This window comes from Carettochelys insculpta, chromosome 3 (assembly GCF_033958435.1).
Source record: "Carettochelys insculpta isolate YL-2023 chromosome 3, ASM3395843v1, whole genome shotgun sequence".
Taxonomy (NCBI): Eukaryota; Metazoa; Chordata; order Testudines; family Carettochelyidae; genus Carettochelys; species Carettochelys insculpta.
Window position 1 is genome coordinate 89,713,329 of NC_134139.1, and position 19,412 is coordinate 89,732,740.

General features: G+C 41.8%; 1 protein-coding gene across 8 annotated transcripts in view; it reads right to left on the reverse strand.

Annotated features, from left to right (window-relative positions):
* Nucleotides 1-19,412, reverse strand: part of ZDHHC14 (zDHHC palmitoyltransferase 14) — a 134,049-nt gene that overhangs the window by 17,278 nt on the left and 97,359 nt on the right. For all 8 annotated transcript variants that reach the window (XR_012645014.1, XM_074990317.1, XM_074990314.1 and 5 more), the window contains exons 5-6: nucleotides 17,501-17,549; nucleotides 6,459-6,561 (exon numbers count right to left, since the gene is read on the reverse strand). Coding sequence is in view for 7 of the 8 variants with exons in the window: in XM_074990317.1 (XP_074846418.1) it covers nucleotides 6,459-6,561; nucleotides 17,501-17,549 (152 nt within the window). In the remaining variant the exon portion in view is untranslated. The remainder of the gene's footprint in view (nucleotides 1-6,458; nucleotides 6,562-17,500; nucleotides 17,550-19,412) is intronic.

A 19,412-nucleotide genomic window follows, 5' to 3' on the forward strand; every position in this document is an offset into this window, starting at 1 on the left:
AGTCCAGAAAGGGCTTTGGGAGAATCTCTTTGACACAACCACATGCATACTATATCTACTAAGTAAATTTTCACATATACAGGTTGGAGCAATAGTTACTAAGCAAATCTGTAGCCATACATAGGTGAGCATGTGAACCCCATATCCCTTGCTGTCTATGGTGTTCCATGACTACAGACTGAATAATTCAAGCTTTTCACGGGAGGGATGCAAGCTCCTTCTTAAAGTCTGAGGAAGAGTTTGAGTTACTCTGTCTTGAAAAATTCATACCTTTGCTTAAAATGACTAACCAGTTCACTTAGGCTATGATTATACTACATGATAAAGTCAGCTTTAAGACAGTTAGCTTGATTTTACAATGTCATTGTCTTCACTGTAAATATCATTAGGTTGATGTTATGGAGCATGAAGGTCAATATTATAAACAGGCCTTTTCCCTGATGAGGGTTGCTCCAGGGACTGTCGAGAAATGTTTTTACCTCCACAGTGAGGCTGGAAAACTTTCCCCCCCGACCTTTCTTTGTACTTTACACAGATTCCTCTCCATTCAGCAGGACACGCAGCAGGAATTGAACCCTTTCTCTTCGCCATGTGGCTACTGGGGTCCGTGTACCCTCCTCCCAGACGCCAGCATTTTCCTTGTGAAGAATTATCCTGGGGACCACTGAGAAAACTTTTCCCCTGCTCCCAGACACTGGCTGGTTTCCCCTGCTTTAAATACTCCGTCCTCACCCTCAGTAAAATGGACAGTAGCTTACCACAGCCACAATAAGTTGCTCTGTCTAAGTGATGGCTTGTGCAATAAAGAGTTTGATTCCTTGTCATCCTTAAGAAGCCAAAAGCGGCCTTGCAAAAGGAAATTTCACTGATTGTAAAGACAGAGACCCATTCAGTCTATGGGCAAGTGCTCTGTGTGAATTGTATCTCAGTTTTGAGCTTCACTTTCCAGCAGGTATCCTCACTGAGGGAAACAGAACAAGGAAGTGCAAAAGATCCAAGCAGGACCTTATCTGACAGCAGCTGCGGCAGGCTGAAACAGCATCTGCTGCCAGCCAGATGGCCATAGTACAGTGGCAGCAGAGTGTCCTGGAGTTCAGGAGAGCAAATGTCACACCTGACAGGGCATGGTACAGCTCCTCTGGATTGTGAGAGACCAAACCAAGGTCCTGCACTCCATGCTGGAACTGCAGATGGACTCCCTATGCAGCATTCGGTTTGCTGGCTCCACAACCTGCTGCTCAGACTCCCCAGAATCCAGGTCACCCCGCCATCCTTAGCCCGGTGCAGTCTCCGAATGCAGGGAGGGAGGACAAGGACAGTCTGCTGCTCCAGCCCCAAGAACCACTGCAAAAAGTTATTCCATCTACCTTGACACTTCTTGTCCCTGTCACTTTACCTCTCCCCGCTCAAATAAACATATTCTTTGTATGACAACCACGGTCTGATTCCTTGGTTCCCATGTGGGGTGGGGTGCACAAATCATTGTGGGAAGTCTGTCAGAGGGAACTGGGCGAGGGTTGGAGAGCGCTGATAGCACAGCTGCTCACCGCTACGCAAAGGTCCACAGAGGACTTGCAGCAGACACACCCGGGCAGGTATGGAAAGGTTTGGGTCCCAGAGTGGGTCCTCAGTGGTGCCTGCTCCATGCATGAAGAAGCTAGGTGCCAAACCTGGCTTATTTCATGCACGTGTGCCTCTGCTAAAACCAAACCAAACCAAACCAAAAACTTTAGCCTTCCCACCCCCAAAAACACAAACATTCTTTTTGTGAAAACAACCTTCCATTTACATCCATTCTTTTTCCTGCACTTTAATCCTCTCCCCGCAAATAAAAGTATTCTGTCTGTGAAAGCCACGCTCTGATTTATTCATTATTCCATAGGGTTATTGGTTATTAAGCAATGCACAAATCATTTCAGGAAGTGGGGGGCTGGCACTACAACAGTCAAATATAGCAGAATCATGTGTCTGTTTGATCATTCATGAAGCTATTTTTCAAAGCCTCCCCAGTTGCCGCTGCTTCTTCATTCGCACTGGAAAATGCCTTTGTGGGCAGCTGCAACTAAGCCCTGCTCATGCTGCTTCTTCACCCGCACTGGAAAATGCCTTTGTGGGCAGCTGCAGCTAAGCCTCTGCACTCCAGGCTGTCATAAAATCTCCTGCCTGGATTCACAAAGGTTATGCAAAATACAGCACGCTGCAACCACGATGGGGATATTAATTTCTGAAAGGTCCAAACGGGTCAAAAGGCACCTGAACCTCATTTTTAAAACAGCCAAAGGAGCATTCCACCACCAGTCTGCACTTGTTGAGTCTGTAATTGAAGTAATCCTTGCTGCAGTCCAGGGCACCTGTGTATTGCTTCATGAGGCAAGGGAGCAGAGGGTAAGCAGGGTCACCTGATATTACTACAGGCATCTCCATGTCACCAATCGATCTTCCAGTCTGGGAAAAAATTCCCATCCAGGAGCTCTCTGTATATCCCAGAATTTCTGAAGATGTGCACATTGTGAACCTTTCCCAACCATCCCACACTGATGTTGGTGAAACAACCTTTGTGATTTACCACCTCCTGCAACACCATCAGAAAGTATCCCTTTCTGTTTATATACTTAGAGGCTAGGTAGCGGGGGCCATGATGTGTGCGCCATCTATTGCCCCATCGCAATTAGGAAACCCCATGGCAGCAAAGCCATCCACTATGATCTGTACCTCTCCCAAGGTCATGGTGTTCCTCAGGAGATGCCAACAGATTGCACTGGCTACCTGCACCACCATGGCCCCCATTGTAGATCTGCCCACCCCAAACTGATTTGCCACTGACCGGGAACTATTGGGTGCTGCAAACTTCCATAGAGCGACTGCCACTTGCTTGTGAACCATTAAAGCCAATCTCAATTTCATTCTAGTATTGTTGCACTTCAGGGTGGGGACCAGCAAATCACAAAGTTCCATAAAAGTGCAAAAGTTCTGCACCCACTGATGGTCATCCCTGGACTCAAAAAATATGTGGTCCACCAGTGTGTGCTGGTTTCACAAATCCAAAACCGCCACTCCAGGGTTAGCCATGTATCCAGGGCAGATAGCATTTCTAAGTTCCTGGTTCATAGTTGAGCGATTTCCTCTCCATCAGCCTCCTCAACCATCATTTCAGCCCACTGCCTTTGTCATCAAAGATAAATTTCGAGATGCTCCAGGAAGTTGCCATAACAGCCTGTGCAACGACTTGAAGCATTCAAAGATCCATGTTTGCCCTAGGGCTGTGCTGCGATCTCCAGTTCATTTTCATGTGGTTCGTGGGTGCTCTGTATTCTAGGTGAGTACTTCGCATTCTGAGACTGTGACATCAAACACCCACAAGCAACTGCAGCAATTTTTTCCCCATAACCCAGTGATACAAAACCCCCAGAATGCAACAGGCTAAGGCACTGTGGGATAGGAACCCACAGTGCACTGCTCACACAGTCCAACTTAGATAGGCAATGGAGATGCAGTAAGTCAACATGGAGAAATGGTAAGTCAACTCTCCGGAACATTTGTGGACAATAAACTTGGAGTTTATAAAGATCGAGGTTAAAAAGTCGAATTTCTTAAAAATCAATTGTATTTCATAGTGTAGACATAGCCTTAAATGCAGATATGCTGCACTGTCATAATTCCCTGTTATCTGAGGATTTTTCCATGGAAAGTGTTTTATTTAACAAAATGGAAAACAATTAGTTCTGTCTCTAAGACAAAGTTGACCCCAATTCTGAAACAGATGAGGACTGTTATTTCATCTCACCTGTCTTATATAAAAATACTGTGCATGTTTTTTCAATCTCCCACTACTTGCCAAGATAGTTATTACTGAAGAATGCTTTGCTTTGCACCTTTATGCTTTGTATTTTGTAAAATGCATAATTACAATTTAGGCAATAACCCAAATATATTTGACAGACACGAAAAGGCCAGGTTTGGGGTTATCAATTAATTAAAAATAGATAAAAAATAAAAAGTAAACTCGGAGTAATTCCTTCAAAAATCTTATGTCAGTATAGTTGGATTAAATGGCAAAACTGAATAATGCTCTCTTGTACCATCTGCTATTTACCTTTATTTCTTCTTTTAAATCTAAAAAATTCTTATTAATTTGGTTAGGAAAGACATTAAGTATCTGTCTCCACAGCTAGTTAAACGAACTGTTGTGACATTGGAACCGAAGGATCCATCCTCCACGTTGCACAGAGACTGTAAAAGTCCGTAGGCTGATCTCTGAACTAATGACCTTATTCCCTGGGAGAACTGCTCTCATTTGCCAGACCACTCAAATACATTTTAGTGTCAACGACAGAAAGTCAAAGACAGACAAGACACATGATTGATCTTGTTTTCAAAATCAGACTGGCACTGGTTGATACTTTCTGAAACTTTGTTCAAATGTGAGATGTTTCTGAATTAAAGTTAATGTAGGATTCCAGTGGAAAACATTGGAAAAAGGATGCTTTGAACAGCTGTATAGTTTAAGATTGCTGAGAGGGTGTACCCCGAATCGCAGTACAGATTCCGCGCAGAGAGGTCTACCGTTGACATGGTCTTCTCTCTAAGGCAGCTGCAGGAGAAGCGCAGGGAGCAGAGGAAGCCACTCTACATAGCCTTCATTGACCTGACCAAGGCCTTTGACTGTTCAAACTTTGGTCTGTTCAAACTTTGGTCTGTTCAAACTGCTCCACAAGATAGGCTGTCCTCCATGGTTTCTCAAGATGATCCAGTCGTTCCACGAAGACATGAGAGGAACCATCCAATATGATGGCACATTATCGGATGCTTTCAGAATCAGGAGCGGTGTCAAACAAGGATGCGTGCTTGCTCCGACATTGTTCGGGATCTTCTTCGCACTCCTCCTGAAGCAGGCCTTTGGATCTTCAACAGAGGGCATCTTGCTGCACGCAAGATCTGATGGGAAACTGTTTAATCTTGCAAGGGTGAAAGCTATGTCTAAAGTGTGGGAAGTCCTCATCAGAGACATGCTGTTCGCAGATGCTGCTGCTGTAGTGTCTCACACAGAAGACCAACTTCAAAAACTGCTGGATCAGTTCTCCAAAGCATGCAAGGACTTTGGGCTTACCATCAGCCTAAAGAAGACAAACGTACTCGGTCAGGATGTTGCTGAATCCCCGTCAATCAGCATTGACAACTATACATTAGAGGTCGTCCATGAATTCGTTTACCTCGGGTCCACCATCACTGACACCCTGTCGTTGGACACTGAGCTAAATAGGAGGATTGGAAAAGCGGCCACAACTCTGTCCAGACTCAGCAACAGAGTGTGGAACAACAACAAGCTGTACACTCACACCAAAATGCAAGTCTACAGAGCCTGCATCCTCAGCACCCTCCTTTATGGCAGCGAGACTTGGACCCTGTATTCCCGCCAGGAAAAGAGGCTGAACGTCTTCCACTTGCGCTGCCTCAGGCGCATCCTTGGAATATCATGGAAGGACAGAGTGACCAACACTGCCATCCTCGAGCAAGCTGGAATCCCAACCATGCACACCCTCCTCAAGCAGCGTCGGCTCTGCTGGCTTGGCCAAGTCCACAGGATGAATGATGGAAGGATTCCAAAAGACATCCTGTATGGTGAGCTAGCCTCTGGCAAAAGACCTCCCGGACGCCCCCAGTTGCGCTACAAAGATGTCTGCAAGAGAGACCTCAGAGAGGCAGACATCGAGCTGGACAACTGGGAAGAACTAGCAGACGACCGCAGCAGATGGAGGCAGGGGTTACACAAGGGCCTGCAGAAGGGCGAGATGAAGATCAGACAGCTAGCAGAGGAGAAGCGAGCGCACAGAAAGCACGCTAAGGACTTGCCAGACACCCACCACATCTGCAAGAGATGCAGCAAGCACTGTCACTCTCATGTGGGTCTTCATAGTCACAGTAGACGCTGTAAATGAAGTCCTCAATTGAAACTATAAAGGGCGCGATCCATAGTCTATGCAGACTGAAGGATGCGTACTAGTTTTCAGCTGAACTGAAGGGTATAAAGTAGACTTTTTGAAGGCCTGCCATTTACTTGCACTGTGTTGTTTTTTTGTTTCTTCTGTGTTTGTAGGTTTCTTTTCCAAGAAACTGAGCTAATGGGTTGCACTGAACTTTAGTTACAACCCAGTCAATGTTTTCCCAACAAATATACGCACTAAACACCTAATTAATCACAAAAGCAGCAGTCACTGGTTCAAATGTTACCAGGTCATGGTGCCCTATCACCTCCTTCCTCACTGAAATGCCCATACAAATATATACACAGATTTTTTTTTTTTTTTTTTTTTGGCAGGGGGTGGTGAAGCTGGCAGGGAGGATACTCAGTGGGGTCCACACAAAAGAAACTGAAAATACAAGCAACAAAAGCTAACAACCGCTTAATATTTACCAAGTGAAAAAAAGTATGCAACTTCATCATGAAGTTAAGAACTTACATCTTCATTTGTTGTTTGATTGGAGCTTATCAAATATGTATGAAAACCTGAGAGACCAACAATAGACCAAACAGAAAAAAAACACACAACAGCTTCCAGAACAGTGATTAATAGTCAAGGAAGTATAAACATTTGTATGAAATCTAACAACAATTAATAATAGCAATCACATAGTGATTTGGGCCTTTAAAGTACTGCTCTTTGAATTGCACACAAACATTAGCTGGGTCATCCTCACAACACCCATATTAGGAAAGCATGTAAGTACATAGTAGTACATAGTTTCACTTACAGAGACAGAGAGATTCATTGCATGACCTACTTAAAGCCATACAATGAGTAGGTGACAAAGATGTAATTAAAACTGTGTTTACATAGCCCCTAGCACAAAGAATGGTCCTCTGTCTTTGTGCTTTCTAGGTGCTTACAATAATCCAGATAAATAACAATAGTTGAGGAGATCCTGGATTCCAGTCACATGTGAAATCTATTAACTAGTGATAGACTGACGCTTGCAAGCTGCAAGTGACTTATGTTTTTCCTGTGGCTCTTTGCAATACATGATAACAAAAACACTGATTTAATTATTAACCAATCAGGATGCTTTTATTATGTGACTAACCAACTACAGTTGATAAAATAAACATATTGGTCAATGATTTTACTATGACAATAATATATCTAAACTAAGTATTTCCCTGCTATACTGTTTCAATATGGATATAGAACACTAAAAGATTTTCCTCGTAGGGTGGGGTGGGGCTCGGCACAAGGAGGTCAGTACGCAGCTGCCCTGGGAAGAGAGGACTACCTCAGCCCCCTCTCTCACTGCAGCAGCTTGGGGACAGGTGAGGAGTACCTCTCCATGACTGCTGTAGTTCCAGCAGGCACAGCTGAGAGAGGGGTACATATCCCCTGACTAGGACAAGTTCAAGTTAGTCTGCCCTGTGCTCTCCCCAGCCAGAGCGAGGACTGCAGCAAACTGTGCACTTTTCCCTGGATTTCTGAAAAAGGGGAACAGCCATGAATATCCCCATGTGAACTGAAGGGTGGTAAAGGAGCTGCAGCCCCCGCCCTCTGTAAAGGGTGCCTGGGAGTGGGGAGGGTTGGGGCTAGAGAAGTCCCAGATACGGGTGTGCATAACCCTAGCCAGCCTGGTGATTCTGTCCTTTATGGTCTTCTGAGCAGCACTCTCATTCCAGGAACATCCCATTTTTCTGGTACAACCAAACCCTTACCTTGCTTTAAGTTATAGTAAGAGGACACTATATAGCAAATTTGTTTGTTTTCTCTTACTGTTTAGGAAGAGTTCTTGAACAAATAGACAGCTGGATGGACTGGCAAACTCTCTCAAATAAATAGATTATAGCAAATGAAACAATGAATTCACATTACTGTGGCTTTTTTTGGGGGTAATGCTGATTGTTCAATTGACTCCTGAACCACTGAGGTTTGAGTATCGCTATAAGCCATTCTGTCTTTCCTCTGTAACTGGAGCAGAGATACTGATTATATGCTTTCTACAAAATCATAATGACAACTTATTAGCCAAAGCATAATATGTATTCCACTTGCCGTCCATTACCATCACAACTGTTCTATTATAAACATACTTGCTACGGAGAAGTGACAGAGGAATCTGTAAGGCCTGTTTACAGGTTTTATCTTTGTTAATTTTTCTACTGGAAACAACACAGCTGAAAGCACCATAAACCTTCTATTCATTACTTCAGAATGAACTTAAGCAAGATATTTCATCATTCAGTCAAATGTGCATCAAAACACATTTCAGTTTATGTACCATAGCTAGGAACTTAAAACTCTTGTCTTACTATTAATGTATTTATGTTTGATAGTCTATATATACACCAAAGAGGAAAAAGCTTAGTCTCCTTCCAAACTATATAACATGGCAATTGGAAAAGAACATAACAATTAATCTGTACCAGTAGTTTTCTAAACCAACTATTTTTCAAAATATTCACAAATATGGTCATTGTAGGCCACAAAATGCACTTTCATAGCCTCATCAATACTCGTCTACAGAAGAGAAAGAAATATGCATGACCCCTTAGCACTATGAAAATAAAGAAGCCAGAAAAAGAAGTACCAGGAATGCAAATTATAAACATGTTCATGCTATTATTAAACTGTCAACCATCATGACACTGCTGTGATCCAATAAACATGAGAACTATACATTACACAGTGGCATAAAACACTAAAATATTGCTGACTTGCAAAGACATTATAATGTCACTGGCAACAGCTTTGCTTAAACACAACTAAGTTTAAATGGCAAACTTTTTTCAAAGCCAAGCAGAAATGCAAATGAGCCAGCAATTCATTAGTTTTGCCTATGGTATAAAATATTTATATTCAGCTCTTTATAACCATCTCTTGCAGCAACAGGATGAATATAAGAACCATAATATATTTCCGAGCAGCAGGTTGGTGACTTTTCTTCCTCTCCCTCAGGAGTGATTTGAAAGGTCACAGATGAGCAAGAAAGAAGCTTGCATTAGGGATAAAGCAGTAGGTGCAGCAGCAGGCAGCTTGTGAGCTAGGACAGGGAGGCTATTGTGCAGAGAGGCCAGCAGGAGTTTGGCAGCAGCATAATACACTCAGAAGAATCTACCAACAGAAGGCAGCCTCTCTAAAGTTAATCGCTACAGGATAGCAAGGTAGAGCTCTAAAGTGAAATTGACAACAGCTCTACTGAACACCAGCTAACAGGATGTACAGGCCAATATTTAAACTCTCCTCTGAGACAGGGTTGGATTAGAAAAGACTTTCCATGTATCAGGTATGAGCAACACCAATTACCTTCCTATCCCCATAGTCAACAGTCTCCTTGGGACAGAGTTAGGAAGATACATATTTATCTTTTATTTCAACTAAGCCATTCTACCTAAAATACCTTCACCCATTTCTTTCTGTCAGCCCAACTGAACAATCATTTTAACCATGCCTGGGAGTACTTTTCAGAAAGACACCAGGGTCACCAGCTTAGAGGGTCAGTGGCTAAGTGCTCATAAGTACTCCCTTCTGACACTATTGTATACCTAGTATATTATGAAATATATGGAAAGTTTTGGAGCACTGAAACCCCAGAGCAACCTATAGGATGGGGTCACTTCCTTACAGGACAGAACACTGCCTTAGTAACTGTTAGTGATGTTTAATTAAACAAACAGTTTTATAGCATCTCATATTGTAGGTATTCTTGTAAAATGTTGCCTAAAGTCATCATTATGCAATTTCTGAGGAACAGGGATGAATTTAGGCTTACGTGACTTGAGTAAGTCAAAGAAGCATTAGGTCATTTTGACAGGCTGCGTTACCCTGCACCTGCCAGAGCTCCTGACGGAGGGAAAGAGACCTACCATTCTGGACATATTCTATTACCACCTCACTTCACACTTTCTAAGTGCAGAAGTGAACTGCTGAGCCTTGTGCTGCAGGACTCACTGGGTACGAAACTATACCTACCTATTTCATATAACTGGAAGGTACACCTATAGAGGTCATCGAGTCCAGTCCCCTGCCTTCACAGTAGGCCCTATTATCATTCCTGAAAACATTTTTTTCTTTAATCTATCTGCCCCAGACTCCGAAATGGCCCCCTCAAGGATTGAGCTCACATCCCGAGTATGAGCTTCTATAGTAATTTTTTTAATCAAGTTAAACATTTTGGAACTTTACCCTGTAGATAGTAAAACGAATTAAGTTAATTCACTCAAATAATCTCAGAGGGGTAGCTGTGCTAGTTGGTAGCTTCACAAAAAAAGGCAGTCCGGTAGCATCTTAAAGACAAATTCATTTAGTAAGTAATGAGCTTTCAAAGTAAGACCCAGGAATCTGAAAAAGTGGGTTCTACCCATGAAAACTCACTTAAATGAGAGGTGTTTAAATGAAGATGTAGGAATTGTGAGGAAAACAGAGGTATAATATAAAACATGTGACTAACTTCACCATGAAACCTCTATGAGGTCCATGACAGTTCCAAACCTGGAAGAAGGAGGAGGGTTGGTCAGATGAGTGTCAATGCACGGACCGTCAAACAACCGTATGAATGAAATCTGATGCCAGTACAACTAAATGATAAAAGATCCTGGCTTGGACGTTGCCTGGATAAACCAGGTCCGTGATACCAATCAAGTGATCGGGGTTGGGTCAATAAGTTGGCTACCGAAAAAAAATTACATCTAACACATTATCCATTGGAATATGGAACGTCCGAACACTGAGGGCAACTGGTAAATTAGAGCTGCTTTGGAAGGAGATGGAGAGATACCGATGCAATATACTTGCACTGGCAGAGATGCGTTGGATGGCATCGGGAGAGCTATGTGGTTGCAAAGTCATTTGGTCAGGAAACAAAATGAAGCATGAAGCAGGAGTCGGATTCCTTCTTAGCAAAACAGCTAGAAGAGCATTATTAGGATACAAACCAGTGAGTGCAGGAATGATGGTAGTGAGTTTCAAAGCAAAACCGCTCAACATCTCAGTCATTCAGGTGTATGCACCTACATTGGACAGTATGGAGGAAGAGATTGGGCTATTCTACAAAGACTTGACAAAAACGGTGGTGAAGATACTGAAGGAAGATATGTTGATCATCAGAGGAGATTGGAATGCAAAGGTTGGAACAGATAATGAAGGTTGGGAGAGAGTCACAGGAAGGTTTGGATATGGAGAAAGAAACAAACAAGGTGAGAAACTACTAGACTTTGCTACAGAGCATGAAATGGTGATCTGCAACACGCAATTCCAACAAAAGGACTGTAGGAAGTGGACATGGTGATTGAATGACGGGAAGTCCAAGAACATGATAGATATGATTTTGATAAGAAGAGGGATAACATCAGTACAGCAGTGCCAAACTTTCCAAGGAGAGGAAATAGACTCAGACCACAGTCTAGCGATCGCAAACATCAAGATAAAACTCAAAAGAAAGTATAAGACACAGTTTAAGAAAAGAAGAGACTTGCAAGGCTATGTGAGGAAGAAACAGGGAATGCATACAGAGCAGGGCTCAAAGAGAAGATTAAGTATATCACCACAGACATAGACCTAGATAAGAGAGTCGCAGGGATAGCCATCGCTATAGAAGAGGCAATTGAGCAGACTGTTCCAGAAGAAGAAGAGAAGATCAATAAGAAGTGGATTACTCAGAAGACACTGAAGTTGATTCAAGAAAAGAGAGCATTGAAGATCAGAAGAGATGTTTCCGAGATGGGAGAACAGCAATATAGGGTGAAATGAAATGAGTTAAGGAAAGCAGCCAGAAAGGATAAGGAGAAGCAGTGTGAAGATATAGAGAAGTATTATGGCGAATGTAAGACCAGGGAGGTGTATAAGAAAATTAGGAATATTAATAGGAAATGGCAAGTGAAGCAGATGGTGATCAAAGATGAGAATGAAGAAGTGATCATGAACAGGGAGAAGATTGTGCAACAATGGATGAGACATTGCACTGATCTACACAAGTCACAGTTGGACCCGAGCGTCTCAAGAGGGACTGATTGAAGAACTCAAAAGAGATATCTCCACCCAGCATCAAAAGCGAGACCGATATTTCGAAGGAGGAAGTAGAAAAAATAGTAAAATGACTAAACAACAACAAGAGCCATGGAAATGATAAGATCACGGGAGAGATGATCAAATACGGCGGAGAAAGCATGAGAGACTAAGATCACAGATAGAAGAACATATAGCAGATGAGCAAGCAGGGTTCGGAAAAGGTAGAAGTACCATACAGCAGATATTGGCACTAAGACTGATAGCAGACAAAGCTCGACAAAAGAATAAGAACATATACGCTTTGCATCAGTACCAAGCAAATTAGTAGAAACACTAGTAAACAATAAAATTGCAAGGCACGTGGAAGAGCACGAATTGTTGGGCAAAAGTCAGCATGGTTTCTGCAGAGGGAAGTCGTGTCTAACTAATCTATTAGAATTCTTTGAAGGGGTTAATAAACATGCGGACAAGGGGCACCCAGTGGACATAATATACCTAGATTTCCAGAAAGCCTTTGACACGGTCCCACACCAAAGGCTTTTATGTAAATTAGGTGGTCATGGGATAGGAGGAAAGATCCTTTCATGGATCGGGAATTGGTTAAAAGACAGAAAACAAAGGGTGGGAATAAATGGTAAATTTTCACAATGGAGGAGGGTAACTAGTGGTGTTCCCCAGGGGTCAGTCCTGGGACCGATCCTGTTCAACTTGTTCATCAATGATCTAGAAAATGAGGTAAGCAGTGAGGTGGCCAAGTTTGCAGATGACACCAAGTTGTTCAGGACAGTCAAAACCAAAAGGGATTGTGAAGAACTACAAAAAGATCTCAGCAAACTGAGTGATTGGGCAGCAAAATGGCAAATGAAATTTAAGGTGGGTAAGTGTAAGGTAATGCATGTTGGAAAAAATAACCCAAATTACACGTACTACATGATGGGGTCAAATTTAGCTACGCCAGATCAGGCAAGGGATCTTGGAGTTATAGTGGATAGTTCTCTGAAGACATCCACGCAGTGTGCAGCGGCAGTTAGTAAGGCAAATAGGATGTTAGGAATTATTAAAAAAGGGATCGATAATAAGACAAAAGATATTATACTTCCCCTATATAAAACTATGGTACGCCCACATCTTGAGTACTGCGTGCAGATGTGGTCTCCCCACCTCAAAAAAGATATATTGGCATTAGAAAAGGTTCAGAAAAGGGCGACTAAGATGATTAGGGGCTTGGAACGGGTCCCATATGGGGAGAGGCTAGAGAGACTGGGACTTTTCAGTTTGGAAAAGAGGCGATTGAGGGGCGATATGATAGAGGTATATAAAATCATGAATGGTGTGGAGAAAGTGAATATAGAAAAATTATTTACCTTTTCCCATAATACAAGAACTAGGGGACACCAAATGAAATTGATGGGTAGTAGGTTCAAAACTAATAAAAGGAAATTTTTCTTCACACAGCGCACAGTCAACCTGTGGAAATCCTTGCCCGAGGAGGCTGTGAAGGCCAGGACTCTATTAGGGTTTAAAAAAGAGCTTGATAAATTTTTGCAGGTTAGGTCCATAAATGGCTATTAGCCAGGGATAAAGTATGGTGCCCCTAGCCTTCAGAACAAAGGCAAGAGATGGATGGCAGGAGATAAATCACTTGATCATTGTCTTCTGTTCTCCTTCTCTGGTGCACCTGGCATTGGCCACCGTCGGCAGATGGGATGCTGGGCTGGATGGACCTTTGGTCTGACCCAGTATGGCCATTCTTATGTTCTTATGTTCTTTGTCGATTTTCAATAGCCATTTGAAAGTATAGATCAGAAAGTGACTTGGGTGTTGTTGGAGTCATATGGAGAGAATAGCAGACTGATAAGGTTGTTGAAGGGTAGCAATGACAATGCAGAGGCAGGGGTGAGAACATGTGGGGAGTTGGGAAGTTGGTTTAAAACAAGTAGTGGCACGAGACAAGGAGATCCAATATTGCCACGTATCTTCACTGCACATCTGGAGAGAGCGATGGACAAGATCAAGGTAGAGGTAGAAGGGATATCAGTGCATGGGAAAAGAATGAACAACGTGAGGTTCACAGATGATATAGTTATCATTGAGGAAGATGAGGATAAGCTATTGAAAATGGCGCAGGTGCTAAACGAAGAAGAGAAGCAGTACAGACGGATTATGAACATAGATAAAACGAAAACAATGGTATTTGGAGATAAGGATATACGAAGGAAGATCAGTGTCGATGGTATTGAACTAGAAAATGTAGAGAAATTCACTTATCTGGGGAGCAACATAACATATGATCTAGACTGTAAAAAGGAAATAGCGATGAATAGCTAAAGAAAGAGCAAGGTTGAAGGCAATGGAAAAGATCTGGAAAAGCAAAGCAATTAGCTTAGCAATGAAGCTGAGCACCTTGAAAGCATGTGTATTCAGCAGCATGTTATATGGATGTGAGACATGGGTGATAAAGATTTGAAGAGAAGAATACTGGCATTCGAAAGGAGTTATTATAGAAAGATTCTGAGGTGGACCCCACAGAGAATGGACAGATGATATAGTAGATTGGTGCAGAGCTAGTCTACAGAAACTAAGCCACTCTGCACTGGACAGGGAAAGATGGAAGGAAATAGTGAGAGAGGCATCAGACACCAACGGGTGCTGAGCCCACGATTATTGATGATGACGACGACGACGACTTTAGTTTGCAGGGAACTATGTATGTAACTCCCTGTTCATTAAGATGAGCATATAAAATGGAAGCTCTTTACATCTCTAAGAAGATAACTGATTTATACATAAATGCTGTACACACTGCAGTTATGCTCCATTGCTGAGAACAGTAATATTGTCTACTACAGCTAGAGACCTGTAAAACTTAGTTTGTCACATATTATTGAAATATTCCCTCTATTCACAATCCACCTTGCCCCAAGACAAAATTCCCAGTACTGTTGATGTACTTTTATTTTTTATCATTAGGAAATGCAACCAACCCATTAAACTGTCCAACATGTCACATTCTACAAGAGCTGCTCCTACAAAATGCTCTATTGAGCCTCTCAAACTGGCATGATTTCGAATGCAAATTATGAATAAAAAGCCTATTGTTCCTGTACAAGATCCACAAGGGTGGAATCAATTACCTTTTGATGTAAGAACAACTGAAAGCTTTTTCCATTTTGAGAGAAATGAAAGACTTTTCCATTATTAGAAGTGACTAATTCTTTTAGATGGAAATTGTTGTTGTGCTATTTAGGATAGATTGCATGTTTGTTCTTCCTAAAAACCACACCCTTGCTTAAAAAGAGGCTATGGCTCAGTGGAGACTCTCTCATGAACACACAAATCAATGAACGTAGCAGAAATTATGTCTGCAGAATTTATCGAAGTTGATATTTTAGAAATATTCAGGTGATAACATTCGGTGATCAAATCTTGTCACTTTAGCCTTTTACATATTTCTTCAGCAAGAACTGTAAAATTCTGCCAATTAATAAACTGATTTTCTCCTACAAGTCCATCTCAGGTGGAATGTGCGTGCGTGCTGTGGTTGATTTTTTTTGCTTTCAGTAGACAAAACTACCGTTTTTGTGTTCTTCTGGGCAAAAGTCTAATATGAGGCAAAACAGGAAAAAGGCTTTTCTTTTACAGAGTCAATATTTTTGCGCTGGCATTGTAAGTGATGCAAATTGTACATATCAGCCATCAACACATGCAGTTGGGGAGTTGGAAGGGCTGCAATCCCACAGAAATTTAAGCAGCAAGACAAATAGAAGTTATGTCAGCTTCCCAGCCTTTTCTGTCTGTTAGCTGCTCTCATATGGGAGCAAAAAAGCCTATTCTACCTGCAGTTGAAGAGTTGTGAAAAAGGCAAGAAGCTGGTGGAGAAAACTAAAATAGCACAGTGACGTTGAGGAAATGGTTACGACAGCCTTGCAGTTTAAGACAAAAAGGGATGGGAACAGCAGTGCACACGGAATTGCTGTGCTGCAACTTCCTGATGAGATACTGCATGCGTAAATTTCAAGGTTCTGAGCCCACACAAATATAGTCTAGGGATTTTTAAAACAGTTAACCATTTTAACTCATGGCCTGCTGTCCACCCCTACTACAGTCATGAGGCTCTGCTGCTAGTCCTGTTGTGGCTGTAGGGTATTGCAGCCTGGCCTGCTGGCCCCTCTGCAGCTGGGGCTGCTCCGGAGCTGTGTGGCTCGCTGCAATCAGAGTTCTCTGGCAAGGTCCAGTTAATCACTTGGCATACCAGTACATCTCTCACTTACTGGCATACTTATCAGTTAACCAGCAACAGAGAGGAAGCTGTGCAGTCTATATACTATCAAAACAAAAAAGCAGTAAAGTGGCACTTTAAAGACTAACAAAATAATTTATTTGGTGAGCTTTCGTGGGACAGACCCACTTCTTCAGACCATAGCCATACCCAGATGGTCTGAAGAAGTGGGTCTGTCCCACAAAAGCTCACCTAATAAATTATTTTGTTAGTCTTTAAAGTGCTACTTTACTGCTTTTTTGTTTTTATCAGTTAACCACATAACATTCCTGTGGCAGTCCTCTTCAAAGAGAACTATACTAGTGCAAATTCAGGACCTTTACAGTCATGCACGCATTGTCCACAAAGGGGAATTACGGTGGAGTATGTCAGTGAACTTTGCTATTTGCACCCTCTTAGTCCAAACTGCAGGGCTGTGTAGACAGGCCTTGAGCTACATATATAGGCTATGTCTAGATTGCTGAGAACTGTCAGCAAAAGATACGCAAATTGTGCAAAGCATTTGCATATATCTCATGCCAACAGGTCTGTCGGGAGAGGCTTTCCTAACATTTGGCCTGTCCCCATGGGGTCAAATGTCAGGTAAACCCCCTCTGTTAACACATCCCCTCTTCCTCATGTAACAAGGAAGACTGGGACATTGGTAGAAAGCTCCTGACGCAGCAGACTTTTGTTGGGAGACCGGAGTTTGCAATTTAGACACAGCCATAAAGGCAAAGGTGGATGGGGAGAGGGAATCTATGTAACAACTGTTTAGTTGACTTAATACTATTTAGGACACAGCAAAATCTGTTCTAAAGGACTGCCAAAGTTATCACCATAAATATACTTTGGAAATACGGGACTGTTTAATACCAGTTACTACTTTGGTTTTCTATTTTATAACTGACTTTTTCTATACCACCAAAAGTCAACGAATTCCAAATATTTTCCCTCTCACGAGAGTGTATTATTTAGCAAATACACATTTTCTGAATGGGTGCATGCCTTCAATAAATTGTAAATGAATACTAGATAAATTTATCTAGAATAGAATATAGTTCCTAAACAGTGAGAGAAAAAAAATTAAAAAGAGAAACAATACAGAAATGCAAGATCAAGAGGTGAAATCTTTCTTGAGAAAATCCCAATTCCATGTATCTAACAACTACAAAACAAACAAACAAAAACCCAGATACATTAAGAAATTATATGCTAAATGTAACAAAATCTACAGTGCGTTTTAATGAAAGGATATCTTGCTGGACTGTCTTTGAGGGCATTTAAGAATCCTGCTTGCTGTGATCCTGTGGAAAGAAAAAACAAATTTTACAAACGAGTTAGAGTTTTAAGTATAGGCTGCTTTCATCATAGATGACATCCATAGCTCAACAACAGTAGGAACCTGAAGATCAATTGCATAATTCTATTTTGGAAGTATTATAGCATACAAATTACTACTAATGTGAATTTGAGATTTTGCTGAAATTATTCAGCAAAAAAATGGCAAAGTTATAATCATATCTAACATCTTCAGGACATTTCTCAGTAATACCAGACTGATAGCTGCATAGTTTCCCATGAATAAAATGTCTAGTTATTTCTCTGTTCTTTTGTGTCCTAATATGGAAAAGAAAAGATTGTAAACTACATTTTCTTGTGATTTTTGAAGTTATTTTGGACTTGGAAATCCTATAAGATTTACACCTTGCTGTAGCCCAGATTTTCATTACTCCAATCTTACTCCGGGTGCAACCAGACAAGAATGTGCATAGGAGCCAAATACAGCTCTCTGGTTCTCAGGTCCATTCTGTACCACCTCTTGCCTGCTGTCTACATTATAACAGACTGAGAACTGTTAGTTGGGAAGCGCATGAGATGAACATGCTCTGAACTCACTCCCTACACCAAAGTCCCACAAAAGATGGTGAAGGAGATAGCAATGCCAGCTCCATGTTCACTGGGGATTCCTACACTGAGAAGATTTGTCTATGTTACAGTACCTATGCACTGAACAGACACCACAGCAATAAAGACAGCTGAGGAGAGTGCCCCTTAATGTGACACACATTACAAATCCCGTTGCATTCTACTGTATCATTTAACTTAATACATTTTAAAAGGCTTGTCTACACTACCACCCTCCTTCGAAGGAAGGATAGTAAGTAGGGTGTTGGGAGTTTACTAATGAAGTGCTGCCATGCATAGGCAGCACTTCATTAAGCAAATTCCCCCACCCCCGCGGCAGCTTCAAAGTTCACATCTAGCCACAGCTCACCTGTCAGTACTTCGAAGTGCCGGGGCAACTTCAAAGCCCCTTTACTCCTCAAAATTTTGCAAAGGGACTTTGAAGTACAGGCGAGTGAGCTGTGGCTAGACACGAGCCGGTACTTTGAAGTATAAAACTTCAAAGTTGCCGCCGCGGGGGGGGGGAGGGCGCGGAATTTGCTCGATGAAGTGCTGTGCATGCAGCCCAGTGCTTCATTAGTAAACTCCCAACACCCTACTTACCATCCTTCCTTTGAAGGAGGGTGGTATTGTAGACACAGCCAAAATGTCCCATTTCCCGCCTTAGCCAAAGGGGATCTGATGCGGAAAAAAAATCTTGATGATAATTTTTTTTTTTTTTTTTTTAAAGAGACACCATTTCCATGGATCACACTAGTGGTTTACAATGGTCACTATTAAAAAAGGGGAAAAAATGTTTGCCTTATTTTTTTCCATTCTTGAGCTTTTTTTTTTAAACAGGATTTGCACACTTAGGTCTTTGCTTCATGGCACAAGACTGGTAGAATTGCTCACCTTCTCCCAGGTTTGGGGCTCTTAAGGACACCAGTAGCACCTAGGTGTGTGAATAACACTCCCTGTTGGCAATCATTCATCTTTAGTAATTTTCTGATTTACCAGAAACTGATGTCTCCTCAAACCAAAAAAAGGCAATCACGAAAACAATTGCCTGAAAAATTAATGCCTACAAATGCAAGGATTTGAAGATAAAAATGTATATTGTAAAGGGTTTTCTTTCAGAAACTGAATGGAAGAAGGTGGTTGACCAAGAATCCTGCAAAAGCATGTCTTTAGAGAAGTAGAGTTAAAGTAAGCAATTTTCTCTTTTTCAAAGATACTCTATTACAGAATTCTCATTCCTGGAAAGAAAACAGCACAAAACA